The following is a 13,860-nucleotide window of genomic DNA, read 5'->3' as shown; positions in this document are numbered from 1 at the left end:
TCAATCCACAGCCTTGATTGTTGATCCACACACGATTTGTTGCTGCCAGAATAGGACTGCCGACTACTGCAATTCAAGATAAACAACTGCTGGACAAAATAATAACAGTACCACAGTGATCAGCCCCACAAATTCAGCACAAACATTCTAATCAAAAATCCAAATACCCAAATTTGCCTTACCTAACTCGACCCCTCTTCCTCTCTGGTAATGTCTTGCTGTTGCCAACAGTGATCGGTTGGAGACAACAACAATGGCGTCAACCACACGGCCAGCGTTTAGATCTGGTGATGGGAGCACGATCCGGCAACACCAGTACGATTAAACTGTGAAGAAGATCGTGAGGAAGAGGAAATCAGGATTCTCGGTCAGAAGTGGCCGGCGGATCAGGGCTAGGCACCGCTGGAAGAGGGCTCGGGCACCAGAAAAGGGGAGGCATCACAAGGAGGCTAGGTGGCTGCGGTGGGGTAGAACTAGGGCAGATCAGGAGAGGGCTCGGTACTCCCTCTTCCGGCCAAAGCTTGCTGACGAAAGGGGCGGCGATTTGAGTCCTCCACGACGAGAGGCGACAACAGAGGAGAGGAAGAACCGATGCTAGGGCTGAGTAGGAACAACAGTGGCGTCGGTGTGCGGCTCGGGAGGAAGAAGGAGAAGATGAAGAAGAAGTGTCGGCACGACTTTGGTGCACTCGGAAAAGAAGGAAATGAAGAGGAGTAGCGACGCTGGAGGAAATAAACCGAAGACGCTCGTGCGGTTAGGGCAGGGGAAAGGAGTCGTGCGGGAGAGAAAGAAAACAGTGAGAAGAATTCGGCGAAAACAAAAGAAAAAGAAAAGGAAAAGAATATAAATAAATTCAACTTTTCCTCGTTAAAACGGGGTAGCCCAAACAGGCTTTTCCGGCCCCCGTTTTTGTCCCCGTTAACTCGTCCATACGAGCTCCGAAAAATTTCCAAAAAATTTCTAAAAATTCTGAAAAATTCCCGTATTAATATTCGCCTATTTTCGATATTTTACAAAGCTAGCTTGGGAATCAAGCTAGGGCCGCCCTAAGCTTGGTTTATGGGTGGCCGGCCCTAGCTTGAACCCAAGGTAGAGGGGGCCGGCCATAATGAAATTAAAAAGAATTTTAATTTTAATTTTTATTATGTGGAAGATATAATTTATTAAAGAGAATTAAAATTAAAATATCTCTCTTAAAAGGATCTACAAAAGATTAAAGAAAGAGATTAGATCTCTTTCTTTATTTGTAGATTGGAAAGATGTTTTATTTTCTCTTTGAAAATTATTCACATGTTAAAAAATTAAAATTATAGAAATTTCTTTTTATCAACCATGAAGGGATTTTTGAAGAGAAATTTTATTTTTAAAATTTCCAGAAACAAATTAGGAAGTTTTAATTTGTTGATTGAAACTTGTCTAATTTGTCTCTCTATGATGTGGTCGGCCATTATAAGTTTAATTGGAAAATTTTATTTTATTTTTCTCAATTAATTCATGTCAAGGAAAATTAAGAAAATTTTATTGTAATTAAATTTCCTAATTTACCAAGGCTAAGGAATATAAAAGAGGGAGTTGGGGTGCCTTCATGAGGTACAACCTCTATTATTTTTCTCCCTCTCTTATTTCTTGGTGTGGCCGGCCATCTTCTTCCTCTCTTCCTCTTTGTGGTGGCCGGATACTACTTGGAGAAGAAGAAGAAGAAGGAGAGAAAGCTTGCATCCCTTGGAGCTTGGTTGGTGGTTTTCTTCATCCTTGGTAAAACTCTTGTTTTGGCCGAACCTAGCTAGGAGGAGAAGAAGGTGCTTTGGTGGTTTCTCATCTCGGAAGATCGTTGCCCACACAACGTCCGAGGTTAGAAGAGGAATACGGTAGAAGATCAAGAGGTCTTTCTAAAAGGTATAACTAATAATTTTTCCTTTCCGCATCATACTAGTTATTTTTGGAAATAATACCAAATACAAGAAGCTTACGATTCTAGTGTTTCGAATTTATTTTCGATGTAGTGTTCTTATGTTTATTTATTTTCCTTGTGATTTGATTGTTCCTTTCGGTTAACCTAAAGTTATTTTAGGAAATTAAATATTAGCTTTCCATAAAAGGTTTTGTCTAGTCGGTGGTGGTTGCTCCCATATCCAAGAAGGTCATGTGCCTCGCCACGTCAGTACTGGGAACCAATTATGGAAATTAGTATTTAATGGAATTAATAACTTAGGTGATTTGGATCAAACGTGTTAAGTTTTGCAGGAGATCCAAGTCTAAACCTAAAAGAACAAATAGATTAAGTTTTGGATCAAACGTGTTAAGTTCCGCAGGCGATCCAAAATTTAATTTAAAAGAACACATGGTAGCTAGGAAAAGGTTCAGACCTTTGTACAAAATTTTGTACAGTGGAACCTCTAGGTTTTCCGAGTAGCAACCAACACAAAAGAGTACAAAGGGGACGGCCAGAGATATCCTTCTCGAGATATGTGCCACCGACAAACAGCATGGTCGGCGGTTGGACCAGACAGAAAATCGTACGGTGGAAGTTTCCACTGTCATGTCAGAGATATGCTCGGACGGTTGCAGTATGACGTCAGGCGTGCTTTTCTGACACATCCATTTTAAGGTATACTTGGGGAAGCGCTCACGTGTCGAGGAGTGTGCATGCGCCTCCCCGGGGGCCTATATAAAGACCCCCAGACTTCGACGGAGGTATGCAACCAAATATACTGTAGCTACAATTCACCTTATTTTGCTTCAGTTTTCTTCTCGCCTGACTTGAGCGTCGGAGGGTCGTCGCCGTGAACCCCTTCCCGGCCCGACTTTGTTACAGGTTCACCGGAGGTCCACGTCATCCCTGCATCTACACAAAACCAGTAGAGAGCGTCATGTGCCCAACTTTCATCAACTTATAATTCGGACAAGATCAATTATTTTTTTTTACTTCAACTACAAATTTATTGTCCTTCAATAATGACTATATATTTTTTTTATCCATCAATTAATTTGTTTCATCAAATGACTATATATTTAAAAAGTTTGAAAATATTAAAAAAACACTTTGCACAAGCCCCCCAAAAGATATTTTATGTGAAATAAAGAGAGCCAGCCAAAGGACACCCTATCCAATACAACATCAAATATTACTTCGCGTCATATAGACGATTTATTGTCATTCAATCATTCTCACATTTGATATACTTCACCACCACTTCGCGTCATATTGACTAACTGGGATTATCAATTTTTTTTTTCAAATCCTCAAATTGCAGATCTCAATTTAGCAGAAGTTAATGGAAGATCAAATGCAGTCAAGGACTGTGGAGCAATTACGACATCCATCGCTCTCCCTGCATTAGGTAATACGCTTGACACTGGCACCACCTACAAACAGAAGATGAAACAAAAACACAGGACACCGAAGATTAATAAATCAAAATTCAGTTTAACCATAGTATTCATTAAATTTCTGAACTAGGAACTCAAAAATGTTGCAGTTCTGCACTTTGAGCTTTCCTAAGATGAGAAAACATAGCTTCCCGTCAATACCAAAAATTTACCTTGTTTGGATATGCAAAGGAATTCTCATCCATCAAATTATCAGATGTGAGTATGGTTGCTGATCCAAATGAGTTAATGGCAGCTTCTAGTCCATTAATGGAGATTTTCAAACTCACACTAACCTTCCCAAAGTTGATGACCTGCATGGAGATCTATCAAATTTACCTTTTCCTTTAACAATAATCATACAGGGACTGAGAATTTATCAAGACTTTTTTTAAATACCATCCATCTTTGCCTCGATTTAAGTTGAAATTTTTATGCAACAACAAATTCAGGCACACTATCCATACTGCATAGTGAGGATTTGTATATGTGCTAAAGTTAACATTTTAACTATTGTTCCCACCTTTATTTTCAAATAGTTCTGATTGTCTGTTGGGTCTTTCCAAGTGATAGTAGATGCTACCAACGAACCAGAGAAGTTGGCTTGAATTGTTGAAGGGTGAAAAGTTGCACCGCTTGATTCCCTGAAGAAATGTTGCATCCAATAGCTAGGAGTTCCATATTGCTGCCAGGAATTGAAGACGATAGCATCTGGGTTCCACCTGAAAAATGCACATAAGATGAGTTTAAAAGAGATAAAACGAGTCATAGATTGAATGATTAGTACAATCACATAGTTGCAGTAATATGTGAACTTGAATAAGGTGACAAGGGAAATCTGGAAAGATGTGGATTCTTCTGTGTTTACATCCTCCAAATTATTTCCTCAAAAAATATACTGGAAATGTTGATATTGATGCAATTCAAATTTTTTTATTTATTTGGAATGGCCATTAAGATTATATACTTCACAGATTAGTAATTTTAGCCATAAGAAGTTCAGGATGGATCATTTTGCAACATTGCGTCTTATGTCTGGTTATTTCCTCAATAATAAAAAGGTAGAGACAATTGAATCTTAAGCAAAATAAGCTAAATCTATGTCCATACAAATAATTTTACATGAGTCCAGACTTGGGGTCAGCATTTGTAGTATCATGCATTTGAAAAGATTATCATTCCATCTATTAATCATAATATACACGTGTAATAAGTGAATTATTATAATTGATTTTAGAATGAAAGACCTTCAGAACTTAGTAATCGTTATGACAAAAAAGAGGAGCATTGTCATTACCTGCGATCATTGGTATTGACAAAAAGAGGAGCATAACTTGCCATAGATACAACATCGCTGCATTTGAAAAAAAAAATAAAATTGTGATGTTAGTAATCACTACTCAACATTCATGTAAAGAAATATCTAATCCAATATCTGCATTCCATCGAGATATAAAAAATCCAGTATATTCAGGTTTTACTTGCATCCAGATTGATCTGTACATGGCAGGCCACTTGAGATAGTCTCAGCTCAACGGAACAGCATTATCAGATAGAGAAAAAAAGTTATAACACTATTATTAAAAAAAAACCCAAAAAACAATGAGATCTGACCATTAAACATTGTAACATGTTAAAATTTTTGAATACACTTAAGATTCATATTCATGAATGAAGTTATTTACATAGATGAACTATAATGCCAGAACTAATCCCCAACCCTTCACTTTTTATCAGTAAGGTCCGTCCTATTGGCACTGCACATTATGCACATTTTAAGATAGGACATTAAATGTCTGATCCACCAAGGAGTAACAAAATGGTCTCATATTCTTATCCAATAACTTGATCATAGTCTTCAATCTTCATAAAGTTAATTGCATTGAGCTTGATGGTCCAAAAAAGAGATCTGATTAGGTTTGCATAGAAAACCGACCATAACCCAAAAAAAACAAGAAGAGAGGGAGAAAAACAGAGTTCTTATTGGAGTCAGATTAGGCACATCTCAAAATTTATTTAAGGGAATTTGAGATATTGCTTTTCAATTAAAATACCTAGAATATCTAACCTGCCCCTGAGTTTTGTTTTTTTTTTTTTAAAAAAAAGGCAACATGCATACAACTTTAAAAACGAAATATCTATAAAATTTGAAGAAACAATAAATACTTGAATCAACCCTGTATCGCCCAACCTAACCAAGCTTTGGTTTAAGCAATTAAAAATTCTGCACGCAAAATCAAATAAAGAATAAAATATTTAAAAGAGAGACCAAGTTTGAAGAAGACAATTTTCAAGGAAAAAAAAATCCCTGAAACAAGATCCTGCATTTTATTCTAAATCTCCACATTTTTGTCAAGAAACTTAAAATTAAACTTAAAAAAAAAGCAAATATAGAATTAAAATATCTAAAAGCAACACCCAGATTTTATTCAAGAAAAAACCTAGGGGGAAAAAGAAAATAGAACTGAGACAAGATCATACATCATTTTTTTTTCAATAACTCATTTTTTACGTGAAAAAAAAAAATCAGTTCAGTTGGAATTGGGGCAAAATATTGGCCAATCCAACTTGAATGACTGAATATCCCTTGCAGAAAGTTGCTATTTAGAAACATAAATGAAAGAACTTAAACAGATAACGATGATGATGACAACATTACCTATTTCTTTCTACTCCAATAAGGAATGCAGCCTCTCCTAGTGATGCTAACAAGCTACCATTCCCAGCATCTGATCCAGTCACAGCATACTCACTAACAAAAGCCTGTGATTATTACACACAAAAAAAAAAAAACAGGATCATATAGGGCTTTTACAAGTCCAGAGTTATAAAACAAAAGACACAATTTTTTTTTGAAGTTTAAGCTAACATACCTTAGGACCAATCCGTGATGTGCGGTCAAATTGATTATTCATCATAAACAGACTGCTAGCTGAGGTATAAACCTATGAAAGAAATGCCAACTTTAGTAACAATATAAAAGCTTGATAATTTAGTATGATTGTGATACCTATGAAACAAAAAATAAATGAAGATGTGAAGAGCATAACTTACATGGAAATCATAAAAATCAGCAGGATGATCCAATGGACTAGATGAACCATCACAATTTGATATAATCTTAATATCTGGGTAGGCAGCTTTTATGGCATAGTAGAACTTCAGGTAATTTCCTGTCCAAGGAGAATTCCATAATCATCACCCCGACTTTAAATTTTTCTTGCTTATGCTACATGTCTAAATTTCCAAGTCATTTTAATACTTTGGATGGTAGTTAAAATTTCAATTACAAATGAGAATCAAGCAAGAAGCATGATTGAGAAATTGTGCATGCAACAGATATCAATTATTCCTTTTCTGAGGTAAAGGAAGACCAAAGGCTACACCCATAAAAACTAGTCAAGATAAACTAACCCAATTCATGTAATTATGCACATTGAATGGAGAATATGAGGGGAAAAAAGTTGCTATGCATTGCAAGAACTGATCCTGTGAATATGGTTTGATTCAGTTGATCTTAGTACCTAATGAGATGTTAAGAAGGAAATAATTGCCTCAATGCAATCTCCAAAGAAGTACTTGTTTGGATCTCAATTTGATGTAATTCTGAAGCTTCATAAATATGATGACAAGCATTGACATCTCTCATATAGAGTAACTTCAATGATACAAAGGAAAACACATTGTTACATCAATGATATAAATTCTAAGATCTATGAGACTGCAAGTAACATGTGTATATTTCGCCAGTATGGACTCCAAATAAATCCGTGGATTGACACAAGCTCACAATCAAACTCTTGTAATTAATTATTTGTGCATAAATCATCAGTTTAACCCACAGAAACCTAAAACAGCACAAATAATGAAGCAAAAGAATGGTTGTTTATAATGGCAAGTTTTGTACCAGTTGTGCCTTTGTGAACTCCTAACTTGACTATTATCTCATGAAATAAGTCTAGTATTAAGATAATGCATTGGCATTGCTCTGAATAATTTTTCTCCCATATATCCTCTACCTTTATAATTTTTCTTCCAGCAGTCCTCATTTCCAACAGCAACATATTCTAGTTGAAAAGGTTCTGGATGTCCCATCTCAGCACGAAGGGAGCCCCATTTTGAATCAGGGCTTCCCCTAGCAAACTCAATACTGTCTAAAACATCCTGAATTAAACAAAGGTGTAAGTGATTTCCAGAAGATAAATTTACATATGATTTTCAAGTGTCAATGAATTTTACATATTTTAAATTGTGAATAAATTTTACATATGATTTTAATTTTAAGAAGAAAATACATTCACGGAAGGTATATAGTATCCTCACATTTAGACTGCATATATTCGTGCAATCGCATGTAATATACCAATAAATTAAATGTTTAATGGTTGGATATAGTAACAGAATGAAAACAAAAGCATGTTATAAATTTCAAGATAAATTGCATGTAAGACTATAAAGATATCTGTTCAAATCATGCCTGTACAAAAGGAAAAATGTTGGTAGTATCCACTTGATCCTGGTGGCTAATTCCTGAATTAAAAGAGCACAAAGAAAAGTGTCAAAATTTCTGTATTTAAGCAATTGATTTACTATGCAGATGAAAATACCATTATTGAATACCCAAATGGGGGCTGCACCAATGTCCTCAGCAAGCTGCAATAGACCATCAAGATAATAAGATAAGAACCTTAGGTGAATTACGGAATTTCTTTCCTTTATACTGGAACTTCCAAGTTCCAACTTTGAACTAAAAAGCTTCCAAATCAAACCTGAAGAAACTCAAGGTATCCTAGTCCATCATCAGTCCAGTACATCCAAACATCACCAAAGTGCCCAGGTCTCTCTTCCCATGGCCCAATAGTTTCTCTCCACCGAAATGCATTCCTTAGCCATTCGCCTTCAACAAAGCAACCTCCTATAACAATGAAGATACAGATAAGTTCAAAAACTAAAAATTATGAGACATAAAACATATAGTTAGCCATAACGATAAATATTATAAAAATCGAAAAAGGAACTAAGTTATTGTTGTAGCTAATACTATATTAATAAACTCAAGATTGTGAAAAATAGAGTGACAAAATTGAGAACAAATTAACTAATAAAAAAAAATTTACCCCTTCTGAAAATCTCAAATCAAGCATTTGGTACAAAAATTAGCATTGCCAGAATAACCATATATCAAGGGCTAAAAAACAAATGCTAATACGATAAAACCTTCCAAATATCCAACAACTACTAGTATTTTTAATCCGGCAAGAGGATTTGACCATATAAACTTCTCGTGGGAACTTATAAATGACCTAGCTCATGAAGGACAAGCACACCTTAGATTCTTGGATGATTTTCTTTCCAAGATAATAGGGTGCCAAACAAGAGAAAATATGGAGTTAATGATTTTAACATTCAACTTACAAGTCATTTGATAGTGAGAGAATTTTTTACAGACCATCTAGAAAAAAATGTAAAAAAGGAAAACCATAACAAAAAAAAAGTTGTTAAGATGTCATAATAAACACCTTGTAAATTGTGACCGACAGAAAAGGGCTGTAAGTAGAGGAATTTGATGTGCTCAACTTTGAAAGTTTCATTTTCTCCCTATTGTATCATGATCACATTTACTAATGAGGAAACACAAGTATTTTATATGTCTAGAATACAATTTTTTCCCCTTTGCATGCACATTACATTTTTCTATAACTTTAATTTCCATGGGAACCAAGTGGATAATCATATCTCTTTACTCATCATCAATCATAGGTTGTTAGGAAAGGAACTTGTCTATAAAATGATCAGCTGCTGTATACAGTTCATTTTTATAAGAGAATTCTTGTTCATGTTCACGCTAGAGCATTGGGGTAGTTCCCGCTATTCAAGTCAAGTGTCTAGGTGTGTAAGCAATTTAAAAAAGGTTCAGAAAGGCAGGTGGTATTTTCCACTTTCACCTTATGTTGATATTCTTAATAAAATTTATCGGCTGTCTTGAACAATTTCTTTAACATTAATCTATTTTATTTCAACTTGGTAGTATTGATGCTATATCTCATCGCTCATAAATAATAATATTTTATTTTACCTCTCTTAGAACTACACATTTATCTCAACATTCTCATCTCCTCTTTTAACTTTTTGGAGGATGTTTCATTACCCCTAACAATTGACCCATAAATCAGGTTAGTTTTACGAGTATCTAACATCTACATAGTGCTTGACTGAGCATGTCTTTACAACTTTTTACACATAATCCTATCTACATTTGTTTGAGAGAAAGTTTATGTGATTATAATTAGTCACTTGTCTACGATATCAAATGCATTTTTCTTTTAACAGTGAGGTAGAAAAGTCGAAAATCATAATGTCCTTGTTTCCTACTGCAAACCCACATCTTCCACGAATACTTGTATATTTTCCATATTCTCAGCCTAATATCTCCATTCAAATCTGAAAGCATAAATTTGCAACAATAACTATTTTAGATTTTTGTGAAATTCCCTTTGATTTAATGATTCGATTGTTTAGATCGCAACTCTTACTGTTTATAAACAGAAAACATAAACCCACATATAAACTTTCAAAATTACGATGAAAGCAATTTCATACCTGGAAACCTAATGAACTGGGGTTTCAGATCTTCAATCATGGATATCAGTTCCTTACGGAAGCCATGTCCCTGTGTAATAGAAAGGTTCCAATTTTAAGGCCATAAACAATCCAAATGAGAACTTCAGTGTAAGACACTACGAATATCTCATATTTAGCTAATTTTTAAAATTATTGTATGCTTATTACTTGCTCAACTACTCTTGGGCTTTGAGTATTAACCAAATCATTAAGCTCCAATTTATGAAACTCAATTGTGCTGATGGCTATAGAATGTTCCTTTTTGTTTTTTCTTCTTTATCTGTATGCGTTTCTCTTAATTAAATTTCCTTCCTCTTTAGAAAAAGTGAACTCAGAATCTTTTAAACATAGCATACCTTATAAGTGTCTAATGGCATAAGCGAAATTTGATCAAACCAAATAATTCCTTTTTTCATAGTAGTCAATTGAAGCCTTGCATTTCTGTCTGTTGCCATAGCTTCCAACTGTAGTTCTACTCTTGTCCAGTTTGACACATCTGTAGCATCAGCTCTACCAGAAACAATCATAAAAATGGATTCGACTTTAATGTAGAGTATCTGAAGATTCAAGGACTATAGCAAATGCTCAAGACTATATAGATGCTCACATAATATTGGCAGAAGCCAGTTTGCGCAATCCATCTGAGCTTGTAAGTGAAACAGTTATATTGATCATGTCAAGTGATTTTACATACAATATAAGATTATATGTCTTCTTTTCTTCAATATTCTGAAGAATGCCAATAAGAAAACAGTGGGAAGAAATGTTAGCCATAAGAAATTTATCAGTTTTTTTGGAAATTACTGTCTAGTTAAATAGTTAGAGTGAAGGGCCTAAAAAACCCTGGGGCTTCACTACCTACAGTGCTAAGACTATGCATATAGATATCATGTATTTCGGTGAATTAAGATGAAGGATGTAGATAGCATGTACTTCCATGCATTCATGTGAAGGGGATTCTAACAGAACCACGTTGACCATATATATATGTTTCAAAAAGAAGTATTTATCCCAAAATAAGGCCATTATGGAATGGAGTATTGGTAAAAATGGGAGAGAAGATGAAAAGAAATTTTACAAAAGAAAATTGAATACTCTGCAAAAATAAAGAATTGTCTTATGTCTCCTACTAAAAGGCTATTTCAGATTCTGTAAAATGCAGATCATATAATTTCTTGTTAATTCAAAAGGGAACAATGAGTTTAGCAAATCCAAAATGCATACCATGCCCCAAAACCCAGGATTATATATGCCCACACCATCTGGACAGGCAACAGATTCTCCATCACCGCAGAATACCTTCATCTTTAGTGCCACCTCATTACGACTGAAACAAGATGTTCGATCAGTAGATACATAAATGGAAGATTCATTTCCAATGATGGTCCACGGATCAATGTTTGAAGGTGTGTTGGGACCTCCAGCTTCAAACCCTGAGATGATTCATAAATGATGAATAATTAAGATTTGTTTAATTGAATCATTTCCCAAAGCTTTGATTGAACATTAGTTCATTCCTATAACTTTCCCAGAAACTTTTCTTCAGAGATTTCAGGATTTGAGTATTTAACTTGCCTCTATTATTCACAAGCTCTGCCCATATCCCACCAGCTCCAGCATGATTGATTTCCTGAGTTCAAGTAAAATTTAATAAATATACATGTAATTGCTAATAGATAATAGAATAGACTAGCTACTGTTTCATTAAGTGACGTAGCTTATAAACTATAAAGAAAGTTTTACATAAACCATGTAGGAACTTCTTAGCTTAGAGACTACAAAGAAAGTAACATAGACAAGCAGGAATTTCTTACATAGCTTAAAAATTGACTTATGCTTAAGTAGATGAATATTGCTAAAAACAATTTTTCTTAAATATACATCAAGGTTGAGTGAGCTTAGCAATGAAAATCTGGAATGAAAGGAATTTTCTTTTTCTTTTTGGATGTGTGTGTCGTGTCTTTTACACTACAAGATATGGACCTTATATAGAGACGAGAAAGCACAAATAAGCTGGAACAATTGAATTGAATTGACAAGAACAACAGAAATCCTCAAATTCGCCTACATCTTAGAACTGAGTGTGAAACTATTTCAACTAATATGCAGAATTAGCACCATAATTTGAAAGTAGTGCATTCATGTTTATTTGTTATCTGTAACCAAAAGACAACAGAGTAGAGGATAAGCATAAATAACGGATAAAAATCTCAAGAGTTGGTCATGCCCTAACTCTCGAGAGCCTTTCCTAATATGTGGTGTCAGCAAACAGAGAGATAAATGTATGCTCAAAAGAAGTTACAGACCTCAAAAAAGATACCAAATAGAGTCTCAGGAATTATATGACCGGATTGAGGTGAAGCATCAATCGTCAGCAGGGCAGACAGGTTGGCCTCCAACGTATGAGTAAAGCAATGAGGAGCAACAAATAGCAGAATAACGATGCATAGTGAAGCACCTCGAGATGTCCCTCCAAGACCCATTATGATTTCACTGCTTCAACTTGGTTACCAAGCAGCCTGCAGTAGTAAAATAGGAACGGTAAAGACAAGCCAAGAAAATAAGAAAACCCGAAGTAAAATCCTTAACGGACATTAGGGTTTCAATGCATCGTTAAATGAAAATCAAGAAAACAAACATATAGTGAGTTCACGCGTCAATTTAACAAGATAAAAAGAAAGAAGAAGGATTTAGTAAGAAAACAATCATTTGGAAAGTGAAGTAAAATAAATTTAAAGGCCCAGCAAGTTCTAAACCAAAATGCAGAAATTGAAAACAAATGAACATGAACGTTCATCCGAAGTGGAAACTCAACAGCTAAAATGTACTTGTCTCTTCTTTTCAGTAAAGTAAAGCTAAAGGCAAACCCAGATTGCATTTAAAGAAGCGACGGACAGAATTACAGGGAAAGAATCACCTAGCATATCTTATTAACATACAGAAAAAAAAAAGTATTCGCCGAATAATTAATCAAGTATAGCCCCCGAAATCATGCAGCTTGGCAATGGTAAAGACAAAGATCATATCTTTTACCGGCTTCTGGCAGGAAGGACGAAGGATCCAAGAAACATAGAATCGGAGTGGACAATAAACGAGGAGCACAGGTCTTTAAGTAGGGGGGTAGAAACCGGAGAGTGGCTATCTTCCTTTGAAGCGATGACTGCTGAAATCATGCCGAGGTCATCAACCGGGCGGAAGGGAGGCTGAGGTCGACGACAAAAACACATCGGGAGGGCAGAGCCGCGTGGAAGTGCGATTGTGTTTACGGTTGTTGGGATCTGCAGACCGCACGCAAACTTCGCACCCCGCCTCCACCTCTTGTTGCTTGGAAGCCTCCACTTCACATTGCGGTCCCACCGCAGCCGCCATATTCCTTATCTAGTTATCCGGCAACGGATTGGTCTCGGGAGGAAATTTAACTTGACCCCTAAATTTTTATCAAAGTTTTCGTTCAACCTCTAATAGTTAAAAAAATATCATTCTGCCCCTATCATTTTTAAATTATTATTATTATTATTATTATACAATTCAATGATCCGATTAATTTTAAAATGATCTTGTGAAAATTTCTTATCAACCACTAAAACAAATCAATCAAAAGACGTTCGCAGAGGCTTATCCAAATGACTTGAATGACTTCTCACTAAAAGAAGATCCATATTAAAAAAAAAATGATTAATTAAGTTGAGTAATGTTGAATCTGAAATGATCAATTTGATCCTACAGAAGTTTTTCATTAGTCATCAAAATAAATCGGGAAGTGCTTACAGTGAAAGGTTTAGAAGTTTAGTATCCCTCAGTTGCAAGTCCCATTTAGAGGAAAAGAAAAGACTCATATTAAATTAATATATGGTTGTTATAATACTTAAT

At 35.2% G+C, this 13,860-nt stretch overlaps 1 protein-coding gene across 2 annotated transcripts; it reads right to left on the bottom strand.

The window, feature by feature from the left end:
- Positions 1–3,042: 3,042 nt before the first annotated feature.
- LOC122012402 (alpha-L-arabinofuranosidase 1-like) lies at positions 3,043–13,334 on the bottom strand. Of its 2 annotated transcripts, none has more exons than XM_042568919.1 (18): positions 13,017–13,334; positions 12,297–12,509; positions 11,566–11,620; positions 11,215–11,423; positions 10,598–10,719; positions 10,347–10,500; positions 9,970–10,039; positions 8,139–8,284; positions 7,977–8,022; positions 7,847–7,899; positions 7,389–7,533; positions 6,424–6,542; positions 6,243–6,314; positions 6,029–6,132; positions 4,667–4,723; positions 3,893–4,091; positions 3,543–3,683; positions 3,043–3,366 (listed from the first exon to the last, which is right to left on the bottom strand). In XM_042568919.1, the coding sequence occupies exons 2-18, from the start codon at positions 12,471–12,473 to the stop codon at positions 3,244–3,246; spliced, it is 1,992 nt and encodes a 663-aa protein (XP_042424853.1). In that variant the 5' UTR covers positions 12,474–12,509; positions 13,017–13,334; the 3' UTR covers positions 3,043–3,243. The 2 variants fall into 2 exon arrangements, with proteins under 2 accessions (XP_042424853.1, XP_042424852.1); XM_042568918.1 differs by having other exon boundaries at positions 13,024–13,334.
- Between the last annotated feature and the right edge of the window lie 526 nt (positions 13,335–13,860).

The sequence above is a fragment of the Zingiber officinale genome, chromosome 8A (genome assembly GCF_018446385.1).
Source record: "Zingiber officinale cultivar Zhangliang chromosome 8A, Zo_v1.1, whole genome shotgun sequence".
In the NCBI taxonomy this organism is placed as follows: domain Eukaryota; kingdom Viridiplantae; phylum Streptophyta; class Magnoliopsida; order Zingiberales; family Zingiberaceae; genus Zingiber; species Zingiber officinale.
Note: the sequence above shows the minus strand (reverse complement) of the source record. Positions and strands in the feature narration are given on the sequence as shown.

Coding starts and splice junctions, on each gene's coding strand:
- LOC122012402 (XM_042568919.1), bottom strand. CDS start 12,473: ATGGGTCTTGGAGGGACATCTCGAGGTGCTTCACTATGCATCGTTATT. Junction 11,621..12,296: donor TATTTGGTATCTTTTTTGAG/GTCTGTAACTTC, acceptor ACTTGAACTCAG/GAAATCAATCATGCTGGAGC. Junction 11,424..11,565: donor AGAGCTTGTGAATAATAGAG/GCAAGTTAAATA, acceptor GAATCATCTCAG/GGTTTGAAGCTGGAGGTCCC.